Source organism: Polypterus senegalus, chromosome 7, assembly GCF_016835505.1.
Source record: "Polypterus senegalus isolate Bchr_013 chromosome 7, ASM1683550v1, whole genome shotgun sequence".
Taxonomy (NCBI): domain Eukaryota; kingdom Metazoa; phylum Chordata; class Cladistia; order Polypteriformes; family Polypteridae; genus Polypterus; species Polypterus senegalus.
In genome coordinates, this window is record NC_053160.1 from 11,500,482 (window position 1) to 11,519,260 (window position 18,779).

General features: G+C 42.6%; 1 protein-coding gene across 1 annotated transcript in view; it reads left to right on the forward strand.

Annotated features, from left to right (window-relative positions):
• Window positions 1–18,779, forward strand: part of dnah6 (dynein, axonemal, heavy chain 6) — a 433,707-nt gene that overhangs the window by 137,975 nt on the left and 276,953 nt on the right. The window contains exons 25-27 of the mRNA XM_039758084.1: window positions 1,486–1,650; window positions 11,139–11,252; window positions 11,350–11,475. Of these exons, the coding sequence (XP_039614018.1) occupies window positions 1,486–1,650; window positions 11,139–11,252; window positions 11,350–11,475 (405 nt within the window). The remainder of the gene's footprint in view (window positions 1–1,485; window positions 1,651–11,138; window positions 11,253–11,349; window positions 11,476–18,779) is intronic.

Sequence of the window (18,779 nt, forward strand, 5' to 3'; positions counted from 1 at the left end):
TGTCATAAAGAGCTTAAAAAATAAGGGGGACAAACACATTCAGAGCAGGTTAGAGAAAATGAAAACTGGAATTCAAAAGACTCGTAGAAACACATGCAGAGCAAGATACAGAATATGAAAGCAGAAACAAACGCCAGTGTCAAAACAAAGAAAGTAAAGATCGCATTAGCGCAAAAAAGGAGAAATTATTACTCAGAGAAATAACGAAAACGCGAACAGAGATCGAATATATGGACACAGGTGAGATGTCAGAAGTATGTAAATATTGTAAGGCTTTGAAGTTTAAGTCAGAGAATTTCAAAAATGGAGTTTACCTCACATGCATTTATTGGTTACTTTGCAAAAAAAAAATAATTAACTGCTGATGATGAAGATCGTTTTGTCTGTGCTGAAATTCCAAACAGAGAAACCTATCCTGAATTATGGTACAAAGTCATTAAACACACGTCTCACGGAGCGCATTTAAAAGATTCAGCCTATTGGGACTTGAAAGATTCCAAATATTGTTTTTATAGCAGTTCTGAAATAAAAGTGAAACTAATGAAATAGCAACAATTCAAAGAAAAAGTGTGTATCCAGAAAAACAAAGACGGGGTTTGGCGAGTGAAGCCCCCTAGTTATTATTAAAAGCCAAATGTACCGCACACGTCCTGCAACCATTGCTGAACCAAAAAGGAGGATAGAAGAACAAATCGCTGGCCTTGCTCTTGACATGTCACGTTGAGCAATGCAGATTTTCCTTGTGTACGAAGTTTCTGCATCACATCTCGCCTGAAGAAGGGGCCTGAGTTGCCTCGAAAGCCTGCATATTGTAATCTTTTTAGTTAACCAATAAAAGGGGTCATTTTGCTTGACTTTTCATTACTCCTGTACAGAGAAATGGACAACACCTTTATGATGTTTTCTTCAAAACATAAAATGAATATTGAATGGAAGTTGATTACCATCACTAATTACATATCCTGTACAATACATTTCATCTTTAATTATAATTTGTAATGTGTTTATTCGTGCATTAACGTCAGCTGAAAATTTCCCGTTTCCCTGCACCACCCTGTCCGTACAAAGCATGAACATCTCAACACTGGCCAAGGCCGACTACCTCAACTTCAGTACTTTACCAGAGAAAGTCGAGGGGAGACCACTCATGATTTTTTTGTTTGTTTTTCATTTTAATTCATTATTGCAGTGTTTGCGTGTCTTTTCATAATTTCTTTATTGAGTTCTTTTTTCTTTAATAAACACATTTTTAGTTGTTACATCAGCTGCGTCTGCCTCCCTTATTGTCCTACCGACTCTTGTTCCCGTTACTTCATGTCCCCAAGTTCCTGCTAAAGACTACGGGTATGACAGTCTCACATGGACTAATGCCACATTTGAGTCTTACTGTACATTTACTTAATGCTGAACGTTAGAGACGCAGTATATTCAAGTTGGAATGTTCATGTCATTTTTGGGCTTTCCTGTGTTTTCTTCTCCTTGTAGGTCAGTCTCGGAAAAGGACTGAAAGCACGAGGAAATGTCGAAGAGTGGCTTGGAAAGGTTGAAGAAGCCATGTTCATCTCTCTGAGAAGACTGAGCAAAGCTTCAATTGCTGATTATCAAAGCAAAACCAGAACTGATTGGGTAGTTGCTGGACATCCATCACAGGTAGACCTACCAGAGGAATAAATCTCATGACTCTAACCAATTGTTCTTATCACCTTTTAATGATAAACTCGAACCTTGAGTACAGTGGAACCTCGGTTCACGAACGTCTCGGAACACGTAAAAAATGAGGTTACGACCAAAAAGTTTGCCAAACTTTTGCATCGGTTCACGACCACACACTCGGTATACGGACAAGCCAGTTTCCCTTTCGGTTTGTGCGCGCCGATGATTTGCACACGTGTTGCATTGTTCTCGATCAGACGTGCATGCTTGCACGTGCGTGTGTGCTTTCGCTGTGAACTCTTTGTGATCTATTTCTCTATTTTGTTTCCCTTCTGGTTCATACGCGTGTTCAGCTTCTCCCTGTGCATTAGTCTCAGTCAGACGTGCGTGCGTGCTTTCGCTGTGAACTCTTTGTGCTCTATTTCGTTTCCCTTCCAGTTCGTTCACGCCGATTACTATATTTAATCACGTGTTCAGCCTCTCCCTGTGCATTATTCTCAGTCAGAAGTGCGTGCTTTCGCTGTGAACTCTTTGTGCTCTACAGTATTTCGTGTGCTTTTGTAGTTAACCATGGCTTCTAAGCAAGTTAAGAGTGGTGACAAAAAAGGTTTGAAGAAAATTGTAATCGAAGTAAAGAAAGAAATTATTGAAAAGTAAGAGCTTGGCATGCGTGTTACTGATCTTGCCATCAAGTACAAGAAGTCAAAATCTACGATTCTAAAGCAGAAAGAATCTATTAAAGCAGCTGATGTTGCAAATGGAGTTACAGTTGTTTTCCAAATGTTCATTTTTCGGTTCATAGCGAGAATTGTGGCAATGTTACTTTTCTTGGTTTTTTATTAAGTTTTTAAAATGTTCATTTTTTTCCCTGTGCTTAAAACTCATTAAAAAAAGTGTTTACAGCGAGCTGTTTGTAAGGCTATAGTGTGAACTCTTGCAATGTTAGTTTTCTCTGTTCAAGGTTTTTACATTTAGTTTACTATTACCCTGTGTATTCTGCGGTATAATTAACTATTTGTGTGCTTAAAAATCTTTAAAGAAAATATATTTACATACAGTTCATACAGTCTGGAACGGATTAATTGTATTTACATACATTCCTATGGGGGAAATTAATTCGGTTCACGACCAAATCGGGTTGTGACCAGAGTTTTGGAATGAATTACGGTTGTGAAGCGAGGTTCCATTGTATTTTAGAATAGCCCATCTTCACGCATCAAATTGTAGCATGATATGTAGCTTTTGTGGTCACGTTGATGTCATAGTTGTTAGCATGAGTTTTATTATTTGCAATTAATTTAGTTCATTGTGCAAACAACAACAACAACATTTATTTATATAGCACATTTTCATACAAAAAAATGTAGCTCAAAGTGCTTTACAAAATGAATAGAAAAATAGAAGACACAATAAAAAATAAACATAAGTCAACATTAATTAACATAGAATAAGAGTAAGGTCCGATGGCCAGGGTGGACAGAAAAACAAAAAAACTCCAAAGGCTGGAGAAAAAATAAAATCTGTAGGGGTTCCAGACCAAGAGACCGCCCAGTCCCCTCTGGGCATTCTACCTAACATAAATGAAACAGTCCTCTTTGGATTTAGGGTTCTCATGGAAGGACTTGATGATGATGGTCACGTAGACTACTGGCTTTCAGTCCATCAATGTTGGAGCATCATGATGCTTTGAAGAACTCTTTTCACTTAGATGTTAAAGAGAGGGCGGCACGGTGGCGCAGTGGTAGCGCTGCTGCCTCGCAGTTAGGAGACCCGGGTTCGCTTCCCAGGTCCTCCCTGCGTGGAGTTTGCATGTTCTCCCCATGTCTGCGTGGGTTTCCTCCGGGCACTCCGGTTTCCTCCCACAATCCAAAGACATGCAGGTTAGGTGGATTGGCGATTCTAAATTGGCCCTGGTGTGTGCTTGGTGTGTGGGTGTGTTTGTGTGTGTCCTGCAGTGGGTTGGCACCCTGCCTTGGATTGGTTCCTGCCTTGTGCCCTGTGTTGGCTGGGATTGGCTCCAGCAGACCCCCGTGACCCTGTATTCGGATTCAGCGGGTTAGAAAATGGATGGATGGATGGATGTTAAAGAGTCTTTTTCTGTTGATCAACGTCATCAAAGCCCAAGTTAAAAACACTGAGATTCAATGTTGTCTATATATGGTGCCCTCCATGATGTTTGGGACAAGGACTCATTTGTTCCTTGATTTATCGTCCTTCTCCACAGTTTAAAATTACAAATCAAACAATTCCAAGATTGTGATTAAAGTGCACATTGCAGACTTTCATTTAAGGGGATTTGTAGACATTTCAGTCCCATCATGACAACACATTTTCTATACAGTTCCCCCCCATTCAGGACACCATAATGTTTGGGACAATTGGCGTCACAGGTGTTTGTGATTCCTCAGGTGTGTTTTATTGCTTCATAAGAGACCTCGGCTTTCTTCTACCCTTTGGAGTCTGTAGTTGCATTTGTTCAACATGAGGACAAGAGCTGTGCCAATGAAAGTCAAAGAAGCCATTATAAAAGAGAATAAAACCAATAGAGAAATTGGTAAAACCTTAGGATGACCAAAATCAACTGTCTGGAATATCATGAAGAAGAAACAACACACTGGTGGGCTCAGTAATCACAAAAAGGGACTGGTGGGCCAAGGAAGACCTCCACTGCTGATGAAAAACTAATCTTCACTAATGTCAAGAAAAACCCTGTGTGACAAATCAGAAACAGTCTTCAGGGGGCCGATGTGTGTGTGTGTGTGTGTCAGAGACGACTATCAGTAGAAGATGTCATGAACAAAAATCCAGAGGCCACACTGCAAGATGCAAATCATTAGTGAACCACAAAACAGGATGGCCAGATTACAGTTTGTGAAAAAGGACTGAAGAGCCAGTAGAATTCTGGGAAAAGTTCTTGTGGACAGACAAGTCAAAGATTAACCTCATCAGAGTGATGGCGAAAGCAAAGTGTGCAGATGAAAAGGAACTGCCCGAGATCCTAAGCAGACCACCTCATCTGTTAAACATGGCGGTGCTGAGAGGTGTTATGTTTTGGGCACGTATGGCTGCCACCGGTCCTGGCACACTTCTCTTCATTGATGATGGAACTGCTGACAGCACAAGGCATTCTGAGGTGTACAGAAACATCTGATCTGCTCAAGTTCCAGAAAATGAACCCAAACTCACTGGACGGCACTTCATCCTACAACAAGATGATGACCTAGAAATACTGCTGAGGCAGCACAGGAGTTTTACAAAGCTGAAGAAGGGGCCTGAGTTGCCTTGAAAGCTTTATTAGTTAGCCAATAAAAGGGGCCATTTTACTTGACTTCTCAAAGCTGAAAAAAAAATTCTTGAATGGCCAAGCCAGTCACCTGATTTAAATCCAGATAGATAGATAGTGTGAATGATTAAGGGTTTCCTCGCACCCTTGTACCCTCAGACCACACGTCAGACACCACATAAAAAGTCCAATAATTATTTATTATAATAATAATTGTGCACAAAGCACCACCACTCCACTATTCTTCAATAAACAATACAATAAACCAATAAATCACAATCCTCCACTCCCAGACGCTTAGCCACCCTGCCTCCCAACTCAGCTCATCGTCTGGGAGCTCCCACAGTCCTTTTATACTCCCTGACCCGGAGGTGTTCCTGCCCAACAGTCCACAAGTCCTTATTCCTTCCGGGTCAGGGTAAATAGTCCTTTTCTTCAACCTGGGAGCACGTCGTTTCTTCCTGTCACGTGACCGTGACGCACTCCTGGGTCATAGGGCACATAAGAGCCTACGAGCCCCCTTACAGCGACGCCTGGTGGCCCCCAAGGTATCCAGCAGGGCTGTGTGCAAACACTACATAGTCCATGATGCCCTGCTGCAACTCGGGGCATGATCATGCTGTTGGGAGAGCTCCTCCTGGTGGCCTGGGGGTGAGGGCCGGAGTAAAATGCCGGCAATCCACCACAATAGATAGATAGATAGATAGCGTAAAATGAAGGTGCTATATTGTTCCCAACCTGGCACAGACTGACCCAGAGGCACGTGTAAAAGCACAAAGACTCTTTTATTTTTCTTCACTTGTGGGGCATGTCTTCCCTGTGAACTCTACAGGCAATAAACAGTCCCACAAACACAATCCTCTGCCTCTGCCGCCGCTGCCGCCACCACCACCACCACCACTCCTCCTCCTCGTCCTCCTCCTCCTCCTCCTCCTCCTCCTCCCAGGCGTTCTCGTCCTCTTCCTCCCGATTCTGGCTCCTGAGTAGTGGCTGCAGGCTCTTTTTGTAGCCCTCCTGGAACCGCTCCAGGTGCTAATTGGCCTAATTAGGCTGCACTTCCGGGTGTGGCTGCATTCCAGCCCACAGAGGATCGTTAAGCCATGCAGTCCTGAAGTCCCACACCTGTGGCCCCGATGTAAACCAGGAGTGCTGCCACCAAACGTTCTGGGGAACATAGAGTGCATCCCATGGCTGCTCCCCCGGATCCAGTGTTGAAGGGGCGTCCCGGCCGGGCATGGGACCCAGCCACCCATCATAACAGATAGACAGATAGATCTTTATTGTCATTAATAATAATAATAATTCTTTGCATTTATATAGCGCTTTTCTCACTACTCAAAGCGCTCAGCAATTGCAGATTAAGGGCCTTCCTCAAGGGCCCAACAGAGCAGAGTCCCTTTTGGTATTTATGGGATTCGAACCGACAACCTCTCGATTCCCAGTGCAGATCCCTACCAACAACAACATCATTTATTTATATAGCACATTTTCATACAAACAGTAGCTCAAAGTGCTTTACATATTAAAGAATAGAAAAATGAAAGACACAATTATAAAACAAAATAAATCAACATTAATTAACATCGAATAAGAGTAAGGTTCAATGGCCAGGGGGGACAGAAAAAACAAAAAAACTCCAGACGGCTGGAGAAAAAATAAAATCTGTAGGGATTCCAGACCATGAGACCGCCCAGTCCCCTCTGGGCATTCTACCTAACATAAATGAAACAGTCCTCTTTGGATTTAGGGTTCTCACGGAAGGACTTGAAGATGATGATGGTCACGTAGACTTCTGCCTTTTAATCCGTCCATCATTGTTGGTGCATCATGAAGCTTTGAGTAGGTGGTGGTGGCGCAGGCCGGAAACCGGAAAAAGAAACAGAAAAGAGAGTAGGGGTCAGTACCGATTTTAGAGCCACCATGAATAGTTATTTTGAGGAAATTGAACATATAGAGTATCAGGATTAAGTTAAATTAAGTTAAATTGAAGTTATAAAAAGGCCATGTTAAAGTAATGTGTTTTCAGCAGTGTTTTAAAGTGCTCTACTGTATTTGCCTGGCGAATTCCTATTGGCAGGCTATTCCAGATTTTAGGTGCATAACAGCAGAAGGCCGCCTCACCACTTCTTTTAAGTTTAGTTCTTGCAATTCTAAGGAGACACTCATTTGAGGATCTGAGGTTACGATTTGGAATATAAGATGTCAGACATTCCGATATATAAGATGGAGCGAGATTATTTAAGGCTTTATAAACCATAAGCAGAATTTTAAAGTCAATCCTGAATGACACAGGTAACCAGTGTAGTGACATCAAAACTGGAGAAATGTACTTGGATTTTCTTTTCCTAGTTAGGATTCTAGCAGCTGCATTCTGCACTACCCTCAGAACCACCACAAATGAACAATGAAATTGAAGGTGCAGTCGACTCAGTAGGAGGCATAAGAGTTAAAAAGACAAGAAGAGAGAAAATAATAACAAACCGAATAGTAATAAAAGTATTTTACAAAATATACAAATTGCACTGGTTGACTTAAGGTCTATATTGCACATTGGGAGAATGATATGAAGCAGTTTTATTCTGAGTTCAGGGCCATGATTGCTTTTGGATAAGAGCTGTTTTTAAGGTGGTTTCTCCTGGTTTTCATTGCTCTGTATCTCTTGCCCGATGGCAAAAACTGGAAGAGGCAATGACCGGGATGTGATGAATCCTCTGTAATGTCTATTGCTTTTTTGCGGCATCGGGAGGTGTAGATTTGTTCCTGAGTGGGGAGGGTACCACCAATTGTTCTCTCCACTGTCCTGATGAGCCTGTGGAGCACTTTCCTTTTTGAGGAAGTGCAGCTGGCGTACCACACACACACACACACACAGCTGGTCTTCCCTATGCTGAAGAGAAACCTTAAGACAGGGGTCCTCAATCACAGTCCTGAAGGGCCACAGTGGCTGCAGGTTTTTGTTCTTGCCCAGTTGCTTAATTAGAAAGCAATTCTTCTTTCTTTCTTCTTTTGCCCAGAGGGGACTGGGCGGTCTCATGGTCTGGAATCCCTACAGATTTTATTTTTCTCCAGCCGTCTGGAGTTTTTTTTGTTTTTTCTGTCCCCCCTGGCCATTGAACCTTACTCTTATTCGATGTTAATGTTGATTTATTTTTTTATAATTATGTCTTTCATTTTTCTATTCTTTAATATGTAAAGCACTTTGAGCTACTGTTTGTATGAAAATGTGCTATAGAAATAAATGTTGTTGTTGTTGTTGCCAATAATTTAATTTCATGGCTTGTTAGTGCTTTAACTCTGCTATGTCAGGTCATTCTCATATCCTCGATTTTCTTCCCCTTTCTAAGGATATCATCCAAATGATTTGAAGGCTAGAATGGAGGAGTAATTCTCAGTCCTTCACTTTTTTTCTCTTCACTTTCCTTCCAAGTATTTAATTAAACCCAATATTGCACGATAAATGCACACCGAGGTGTAAATGGTAACAAGCTAATTGGAGAATTGCTGCTCTCATTTGTCACTTACATCTTATTGCTAATTAGGAGCAATTAAAAACCAAGAATACAGCTGTTTAAGACTAAAATAAGCAATGCGGGATCAAAATCTTAAAGAGCGAGACAACGAAAGTGGGGTGACACGGTGGCGCAGTGGTAGGGCTGCTGCCTCGCAGTAAGAAGACCAAGTGTCCCGGGTCCTCCCTGCATGGAGTTTGCATGTTCTCCCGTGTCTGTGTGGGTTTCCTCCCACAGTCCAAAGACATGCAAGTTAGGTGCATCGGCGATCCTAAATTGTCCTTGGTGTGTTTGCATGTGTGCCTTGTGGTGGGCTGGCGCCCTGCCCAGGGTTTGTTTCTGCCCTGTGCTGTCTGGGATTGGCTCCAGCAGACCCCCTTGACCCTGTAGTTAGGATATAACAGGTTGGGTAATGACTGACTGACAACTAAAGTGAAGCAGAAGTGTTACTTGAGCAATACAGTCATGTGAAAAAGTTTGGGAACCCCTCTCAGCCTGCATAATAATTGACTCTCCTTTCAACAAAAAAGATACCAGTGGTATGTCTTTCATTTCCTAGGAACATCTGAGTACTGGGGTGTTTTCCGAACAAAGATTTTTAGTGAAGCAGTATTTAGTTGTATGAAATGAAATCAAATGTGAAAAACTGGCTGTGCAAAAATGCTGGTCCCCTTGTCATTGTGCTGATTTGAATTGCCTGTCACTGCTCAATACTGATTAGTTGCAACACCAAATTGGTTGGATGAGCTCGGTAAGCCTTGAACTTCATAGACAATCATGAGTGGTCAAAGGTATTTAAGGTGGTCTATTGCAAGTTGTGCTCCCGTTTGACTCTCCTGTGAAGAGTGACAGACAGCATGGGATCCTCAAAGCAACTCTTAAAAGATCTGAAAACAAAGATTGTTCAGTCTCATGGTTTAGCAGAAGGCTACATAAAGCGATCTCAGAGGTTTAAACTGTCAGTTTCAACTGTAAGGAATGGAATCAGGAAATGGAAGGCCACAGGCACAGTTGCTGTTAAAACCAGCAAGTCTGGCAGGCCAAAATAAATACAGGAGCGGCATATGAGCAGGATTGTGAGAATGGTGACAGACAACACACAGATCACCTCCAAAGACCTGCAGGAACATCTCGCTGCAGATGGTGTATCTGTACATCGTTCTACAATTCAGCTCAATTTGCACAAAGAACATCTGTATGGCAGGGTGATGAGAAAGAAGCCCTTTCTGCACTCACGTCACAAACAGAGTCGCTTGTTGTATGCCAATGCTCATTTAGACAAGCCAGATTCATTTTGGAACTAAGTGCTTTGGACTGATGAGACAAAAACGGAGTTATTTGGTCATAACAAAAAGTACTTTGCATGGCGGAAGAAGAACACCGAATTCCAAGAAAAACACCTGCTACCTCCTGTCAAATCTGGTGGAGGTTCCATCATGCTGTGGGGCTGTGTGGCTAGTTCAGGGACTGGGGCCCTTGTTAAAGTCGAGGGTCAGATGAATTCAACCCAATATCAACAAATTTTTCAGGATAATGTTCAAGCATCAGTCACAAAGTTGAAGTTACGCAGGGGTTGGATATTCCAACAAGACAATGACCCAAAACACAGTTGGAAATCTACAAAGGCATTCATGCAGAGTGAGAAGTACAATGTTCTGGAATGTCTGGAATGGCCGTCACAGTCCCCTGACTTGAATATCATCGAAAATCTATGGGATGATTTGAAGCAGGCTGTCCATCAAATTTAACTGAACTGGAGAGATTTTGTATGAAAGAATGGTCAGAAATACCTCCATCCAGAATCCAGACGCTCATCAAAGGCTATAGGAGGACAGCGTCGAGAGGCTGTTAGATTAGCAAAAGGAGGCTCAACTAAGTCTTGATGTCATATCTCTGTTGGGGTGCCCAAATTTATGCACCTGTCTAATTTTGTTATGATGCATGTTTTCTGTTAATCCAATAAACTTAATGTCACTGCTGAAATACTACTGTTTCCATAAGGCATGTCATATATTAAAAGGAAGTTGCTACTTTGAAAGCTCAGCCAATGAGAAACAAAAATCCAAAGAATTAAGAGGGGCTCCCAAACTTTTTCATATGAGTGTAAGTGATTCTTATTAAGCAACTGGGAAGGAGCAAAAACCTGCAGCCACTGTGGCCCTCCAGGACCGTGATTGAGGACCCCTGCCTTAAGAGGACAAGCCCCTAAAAACTAACTGCAAATATCCTACAATATTTCTTCATGGAAAGAACTGTGGATAGCTGCTCCAGTTAGAAAGAGCACCTCAGACATGTGTAGAACTACCATGAGGGCATTCCAGGGTTCTAGGTGCGCATGTAGGGGTCCATAACAGCAAAAGGGCCTTTTCACTAATTAATTGTGCTTTCTCAATAAACCATTCAGGTCTCCAAATGCTGCAAAGACCAAAAGAGACAAACCCTCTTGGCGAAGCAGACAAATCTACTTCTGCCGAAAGCAACTGTGCTGCATTAACAGACCGGATGTCTGTGTGCTTCATTGTTAACAATACGGTCAACTTTCTGTTAAGTAGTTAAATCTTCCAGGGCTCTTGTGGGCACCTTAATCTGGGCTTGACTCCCAAGACCATAGGTAATATAGGGGATTTTGAGCAGAGCGGCTGTTTTTCTGTATTCTTGACGTGACACCTCAGCTCCCTTCCTTGGTCTTTCAGGTTGTTCTCACCATCTCCCAGCTAATGTGGTGCCAGGACTTAACCCAGTGCTTGGAAGGAGATGACCACGATCATTTCCAGGCTCTGGTGGGATTTGAAAAAGTGAATTTTGAGGTAAATGAATAAGTGGTTTAAGAAAGTACACTTAGTGCAGTGCCAATCATATTTCATGATATTATTTCTTTTTATTTCTCTTTTACATTTTTTTTAGCGTTTGAATGCCTTAGCAGGAATGGTTTGTGGGTATCTTCCAAAGTTACACCGAAACATCATAACAGCCTTGATTACGATTGATGTCCATGCAAGAGACATTGTTACTGAACTCGTCAAAGAAAAGGTATTTATTTACATTTCAAAATCTGAAGTTCTGTCCTTTTTAGAAAGCGGCTCCATTGTCCAGTATACAGTATAAGTACAGCGCCTTAAAATATTCTAACATGTCCATCAAATTCAGGTAGATGAGCAGGGAATGTCAATGGTGTTAAGTGGGTGTGTAAAAAGGGACATGGCCAAACCTTAGCCGCAAGATATTTTTTAATCCATTTTTAATAAACTATAATTCATAACAGGACCATGGGTCATGAGCCCCAACCCAATTACTGTAGCAAGGACAGGTTGAGGAGCATACACTGGCACAGCGCGTGGCCGCATCCTCAGCATGAAACAGCTCAGGGTCCCGTGTTAGCAACCCCTCTGGCAGACATACGGTTCAGTCCCACCTTCCAGAAATGACCATCTGTCTGCCGCAGCCAGGTGTGGGTGTCCCCGTGGCCTTGTCCAGTCACTCAAATCCTCAACAATGATCACCCTCGGGGAATCGCGCCACATGGCCTTAGTGCCGTAACTGATGCTCCCTCACGATGTGTCTCATTCAGGACTAACTGCTCATTCTACACAAAGTCACACCAGCAGTACCCAAAGATTGTCTGGAGAGACACAGTATAGAAGGAGTCCAGTCTTCATCTCAGGTCACTGGAAAGCATCCATGTCTCGCAACCATATAGCGAGCACCAGGACTCTAAAGACTTGGACCTTCATCCTTCTGCTGATATATCGGGGGCACCACACACCCCTTTGTTTCCTTAGGAGGCATTAGCTCTCCGGAAATGTGTTCTTTTGAAATTGCGGCTTGTTAAGTAACTGAAAAAGATAGAAATCCTTCTATATAAAAGCGGTCGGAATTGTCCTTCTGTCCCGTGAGTGCTACACAGGCGTGGAGTTTCACCCATGCCCCATCCATTTTGCAATGCACGATGGGATTTGTAGTTTCGTTTTTCCAGGTAGAAGATGATTTTCTACTCCAGACTGTGCGATATCTTCTTCTTCTTTCTTACTATATAAAAGCGGTCGGGATTGTCCTTCCGTTCCGTGAGTGGAAAGCATAGCGGTATTCCGCTTATCACAGACTTATTACTTGCAGCTTGCGGTACGAAGCGACGCGATGTGAGCAGAGTTCTGGTGCTCCCATCGTTTCCTTGCTTTTGTGCGCGATGCACAAAATTATGTCTCTGGAAATAATTAATGTTGATGGAGTACAAATGCCTCACCACGTAGTAAATATCAGGGGGGTTCAAAAGGGCGACCTCAATATAGAAAAAAAGTTTAAATTTCATCACAAAAGTAACAGAAACTATGAGTATTAAAGTAATACCGCTCAAATGCAATATAACCCAATTAATGAGTTTGTATAAAATACCAAATTGATCTACATATTGAATTGCCTTAAGAAGTGGTCAACTTAAATGTCGGTCGCCTTAAAAGGCGGGTCAGCCTAGTATGACAGAAAAGGCGATATCCCTCCCATCGTGATTACGGCGGTATAAGAATAACATGAGAAAAGTATACTTTAGCTTACTTTACTGACGGTTTAACGCGGTTACAGATGGGAAGCTTATGACAGACTTTATCAAGGTGGGAGTCTTGATCTACGCAGTCTGCCATCTTTCGTCTCCACGCTGAAAGGGTTTTCCGGACGGAGGACATAATCTTCCGCCTGACAGCTTCAAAGGGTTTGACTGCTTGTTCCATGTATTTACACTGTCTTCTCCACGTGCAGGGCCCTCTCTGGTCTCCCAACAAGGAAAGTAAGGATTCAGTTTCATCTCAGGAATAGTACAATGCCCCTCTCTGGTCTGCAAACAAGGACAATAAACTTAAATCCCACCTCCAACAAATACAGGAATAGCACAATGTCTACATGCACTTCTCATTCTCCCAACAAGGAAAGAAGATTTTGTGCTGACAGAGGACAGAAGTATACTATTCTGTCTTTAGGCTGACTATACAATCCTCCAGTTGTCTTTGGCTATCTAGTCTGTGCTTGGCTAGCAATTCTAAATGCTGAGCCCCTGGGTGCCAAACTTAGCATGCACATGTGAATGGATCCTTTAACAGTGTTTTCCAGAGACAGTGACATTAACCTTAAATATTAAAGAAAAATGTATTATAACACCCTTTCCAGTGACCTCATGACCCCCCAATCTGTCTATTGGCTTCATAGGAAGAGTCAACAGAGTCATGAATGTCACTGCCGAGGTAAGTAAAAAAAAAGGTCAGCACTCTCTCTGCAGACAGACACACTGCTGATGGCTGTGCCCATGAGGTCATTAAAGGCCTGGATGTTGGTTTTTATCAGGACACTCACAAGCCCAGACCCTCAGACCCCTCACTCAGTCTCGCAAGAGCCCCGATCAGACTCTCCATTAACGCTGGAAATCACAGCATCGTCAGCAAAGTCAAAATCCGTAAATCTTTCTTCAACCAACAGATGCCCCACAGCCACTGGACCCCCAACCCAATTACCGTAGAGCTGACCATAAATACAAAATGTCATTTTCCAGCTCGCTTTATCCTGAACAGGGTCACGGGTTTCGGCTGGAGCCTTTCCCATCTAGCATAGGGCACATGATGGAGAACAAACTCTGGACAGAGTATTAATCTTGCCCTCATAACTCATCTCCTGCAGCCCTGGAATCGGCCTTGATGCGATTTGGTTAACTAATAGCTAATTTGTCCTAATATCATATACCCAGATACACACCATACCCTAGGGCTAATTTAACATCGCCAATCCGTCTAACCTGCATGTCTTTGGATTGTGGGAGGAAACTGGAACACCCGGAGGAACCCTACACAGACACAGGGACAACATGGGATCTTCATGCAGGGAGGACACGAGACATGAGCACTACTACTGTGTCACCCAAAAAAACAAAATGAAACTTGAAAAAGAGGTTCAAATGTAATACCGATATTAAAACAAAAGTGAAATGGAACGCTAAAATCAGAATTGGATCCATCATCTAAAACAGGAGGACCATCGTGGTTGCAGGTTTTCATTCTAACCCTTTTCTTACTGAGTGACCTGTTTTGCTGCTAATTAACTTCTTTTGAATTCATTTTAATTGACCTGCTCTTGAAGGCTCAGACCCCTTAATTGTTTCTTTTTCCCTAATTAGATGCCAAACAATAACAAGATACAAAATGAGCCAAAACAACTGGTGTCCATCAAACAATATCTGAAAATAAAGAAAGGTGAAGGTCTCAAGAATGCTGATCTGGGGGGTATTTTTCGTACGTGGATTACTCGTTTAGCCGGTTGTAATTGTTGATGATTTGGCCTGATCCTGGATCTGTCGGTTTTTCGAAACTCTTGCTGGATATGTTCAGCACATCCAAATCCTTAAACCTGTTCGGAGCAGGTTTGTTTGTTTTATGTAAACAAGGATTAGCTCACACACTTAATCAGTTTCCGCTGAATGGAATTCATTCAGTCATGGCTTTGCCGTTCATGAATGAGTGACCAATTGATATCAGTGCACTAATTATAAGAAGAGAATCTCATATAGAGAGGGTTTTGTGCGATCAGCAAGATCCTTAATTGCTCCCGGAGGAAATTCTTTTTCAAAAGATACCGGTTTAGCCGGGAGCGAATATTGTATCGCAAAGATTTATTAGCACCTTATATTCGAAGTCAAACTAGGCGAAGTCAGGCTCTCACAACCACACAGACAGTATGCATTGCTTTGAGGTTTTTTGCAAGCGGTACTTTTTTAAATATTGTGTAGGAGATGTGGAAAATCTATCTAAAAGTGCAGTTTGCCAGGCAATTCGTAAAGTCTGTTTGGCTCTGAAATATTTCCTTCGGGTTTTCATAGTGTTTCCTGGACACCTGCGTGTGCAGATAATAAAAGAGATGTTTCATGCTATTGCAGGTAGGTAATACACGGGCAAAAACACCCACAGTTCCATAAAGAATCTCACAATCAGCCTAAGATTCTCATTACCCAGGATTTCCAAATGTGATTGGGGCACATGGGACTGATCAGAGCGGAGTTTGTTCAAACATTTGGAACATTTACCTCTCCTCCTGATGAATAATCAGACACAGTGCCTTCATCAAATATTTCAATCAATCAATCAATCAACATTTATTTATATAGCACATATTCATACAAAAAAAATGTAGCTCAAAGTGCTTTACAAAATGAATAGAAAAATAGAAGACACAATAAAAAATAAACATAAGTCAACATTAATTAACATAGAATAAGAGTAAGGTCCGATGGCCAGGGTGGACAGAAAAAACAAAAAAAACTCCAAAGGCTGGAGAAAAAAATAAAATCTGTAGGGGTTCCAGACCAAGAGACCACCCAGTCCCCTCTGGGCAATCTACCTAACATTAGTCAAACAGTCTTCTTTGTATTTAGGGTTTTCATGGAAGGACCTGATGATGATGGTCACGTAGACTTCTGGCTTTCAGTCCATCAATGTTGGTGCATCATGATGCTTTGAGTAGGTGGTGGTGGCGCAGGCTGCCACCACAAAGAAACCGGAAAAAGAAACAGAAGAGAGAGTAGGGGTCAGTATGGAGTTTGGAGCCACTGTGAATAGTTATTATGAAGAATAGAACATACAGAGTATCAGGATTAAGTTAAAGTGAAGTTATAAAAAGGCCATGTTAAAGTAATGTGTTTTCATCAGTGTTTTAAAGTGCTCCACTGTATTTGCCTGGCGAATTCCTATTGGATTGACATTCGTCAATATCTTGTTGGTCAGACACAAGTTCTAGGGATATGACATTCCCTCCAACCAAAAAAAAAGAGGGCTATATGGAACATACCTATGGCACACATTGAGGACAAATATATGCAATGACCATCCTTTACCTGAAATGAAGTGACCACTGCATCCTGCCACTGGTTCTGAGGAGGAGCTTCCCTCTGGAATGCCCTCGGAAACACAGCGATGGGCATTTTGCTGGAGAGCCACCTCTTCTGCAGGGGTAAGGTCAGGAACTTATGGACCTCCACCTGTTTATTGCTTGTCTGCCTTCTTCTTATTAGCTTTAAAATTAATGTTTTTTATATTATATATGATTCTTTATGTCAACAATTCTTTAAATTGTTACTGTATGTACCAATATTTACCAGTTTGAAGTATATTCTTGTACTTCACTTTAACCTATTCCCATGTTCTCCTTGTGCTCACGTCTGATCTGAAATTATGACATATTAAATAATAATTAATCTGACACATAGGAAATGAAACGCTGAATTCAGTAAGTACAATGCACAATTCTTAGCGTTTAATTTGTCGGCCACTTTTTGCCAGCTGTCTTTTCTGGTTTGGGCTGCTTTTGCAGTGTTACATCTTGTGCATTATTAAATCTTGAAATTCTTCATATCCTTCGAGTAAAAGGTCCTGCTCTGCTTGTGTGGATAAAATGCACCCGTTCTTTTGTTATTTTGTTGCAGCCTATCAAAGACATGCTGATCATGTTTTCCAGACTCAATATCTATGGGCTTTTCAATCATCTCGGTTGATTAGATCCAGCTAGACTAATCTGAAAAACCAACTTATCCCGAATCAGTCTCACCAGCATTAACTCATCCGAGATGAGGCATGGAGGTATGGAAAATACCCCCCTGCTTTTAGAAAAGAGAAAGTCAATATTTTCAGAAATGTCTGCTATTGCACAATGAGAGCAGCAACAAGCCACAGGAATTAAAGAACGAGTTCAATTAACAGCAAGGCTCGGTATTTAAATAAGCAACTGTTTGGAGTGAAATTGGTTGGAGTTTGAGGCCCTGACTTAGTTGGTCTTCTGTTGGCTCACTTGCCTCATAATTCATTTCTGTTTTACTCTTTGAGGGCTGAATATTTTTTCCAAAACACTCAGTTTTCTGAAAAGCACACAAAGCAAAGGTTTCACACATAAGTCAACATAAAATATCTGTTGCTGTGTGCTGTGGCTGCTGTTGGCGCATGTTCGTCATCATTGGCAGCAGTGGCGGTGTGCGGGCACCTTGATGGTCAGCAGGAATGTAACAGTGGGCCAGCTGCCTGGCTGTCTTCGCACAGCAGGAAGGGTGGTGGTGGTTTGTACCTCTTGTCATCATAAGTGGTGGTCCTCCCAGGCAAACACTGCTGTAGGTGTATTACCTATACAAGAGTATTCACCACCATGATCTGCTGGGGGCCGATCAGATGAAGCTGGTACCTCACTTCCGTTTTTGATATTCATCTCCAGATCACTTGCATTGAATTCCAAGTCTGACAAATCAGAGTCCTAGTCAACGACATTACGTAAAAGGTTTGCACACTAGTTTTGGTCTTTCGTCAGATGTTGGTGCCATTTTAGAGGTTGTTTGGTCTTCGCTTCTCATGCACGTGTAGGTGTGACGATGTGGGTTCTGGCTCCACACTCCCTTTGATGTTTGGGAACCCTTGAACCCAACACCGTCGATAATGTTACCGAGTGAGCTAGTCAGTGGAGGCAAATAAACAATTGAGCAAGGGGTGGTGCAAAAAGTGCAATAGTGCTTTTATTAAAAACAGTCAACAAAAACAGTGTTCCATAAATAGTGCAGTTTCAATAAATAATCCAATAAAAAAAACGTGGAGGTTAAAACCAATAGAAAAAACACAATCCTTTAAAACGAGAGGTTAAAATCTTCTTTAGGAAGCAGTCTTTAAAACAATAACAAATCCGGTGCTTTTCTGGTAGCGTCTCACCTGCTTATCCCGTTTGGGCCAAGCAGCAGGCAAGACGCTCTCTGCAGCTGCCCTCCTACAACACACATTCGAGGCTGGAGACCTCCCGATCCCTGGCTCCGGTATGGCACTCATCCCAGCCTCGGAGAACTTGGTTTCCACCAACGGCCAGGTCGCCCACGTTGGGGATTCCAACCACCAAGTCTCCCGACTTCCGCTGCCTTTCTGCGGCTCATCGCTTTCTTCTGGGCACTCCCGCTACCTGGTCACTCAGCGGGAGCAACATCAACTCAAACGTCTAGGTGTTGGCCTAATACCCAGCTTCCATACAGCTGCCCTAGAGCGCTCGATCGCGCGCTCACCACACGCACACACCGCGTGTCTGTCTCTCTTGCACCGCATGCTTCCTCGCTCCCTGTAACCTCCGTCCTCTTTCCTTTCCTTTTTCTCTCCGATCGTTTCCCTCACAAAACCGACTCGCGCTTCTTTTAAAACGTGAGGGGCCATCACAGCTGTAGCATTAGCCACGGGAGCAATCACGGATGTGGGCAGTTCCTCACCTGTGCACACGGTGAGAAACGCCCACATCGACGACTGCCCCGCGGCTCTCGCTACAACATCGCCCCCCTCTCACGAAGCCGCCTC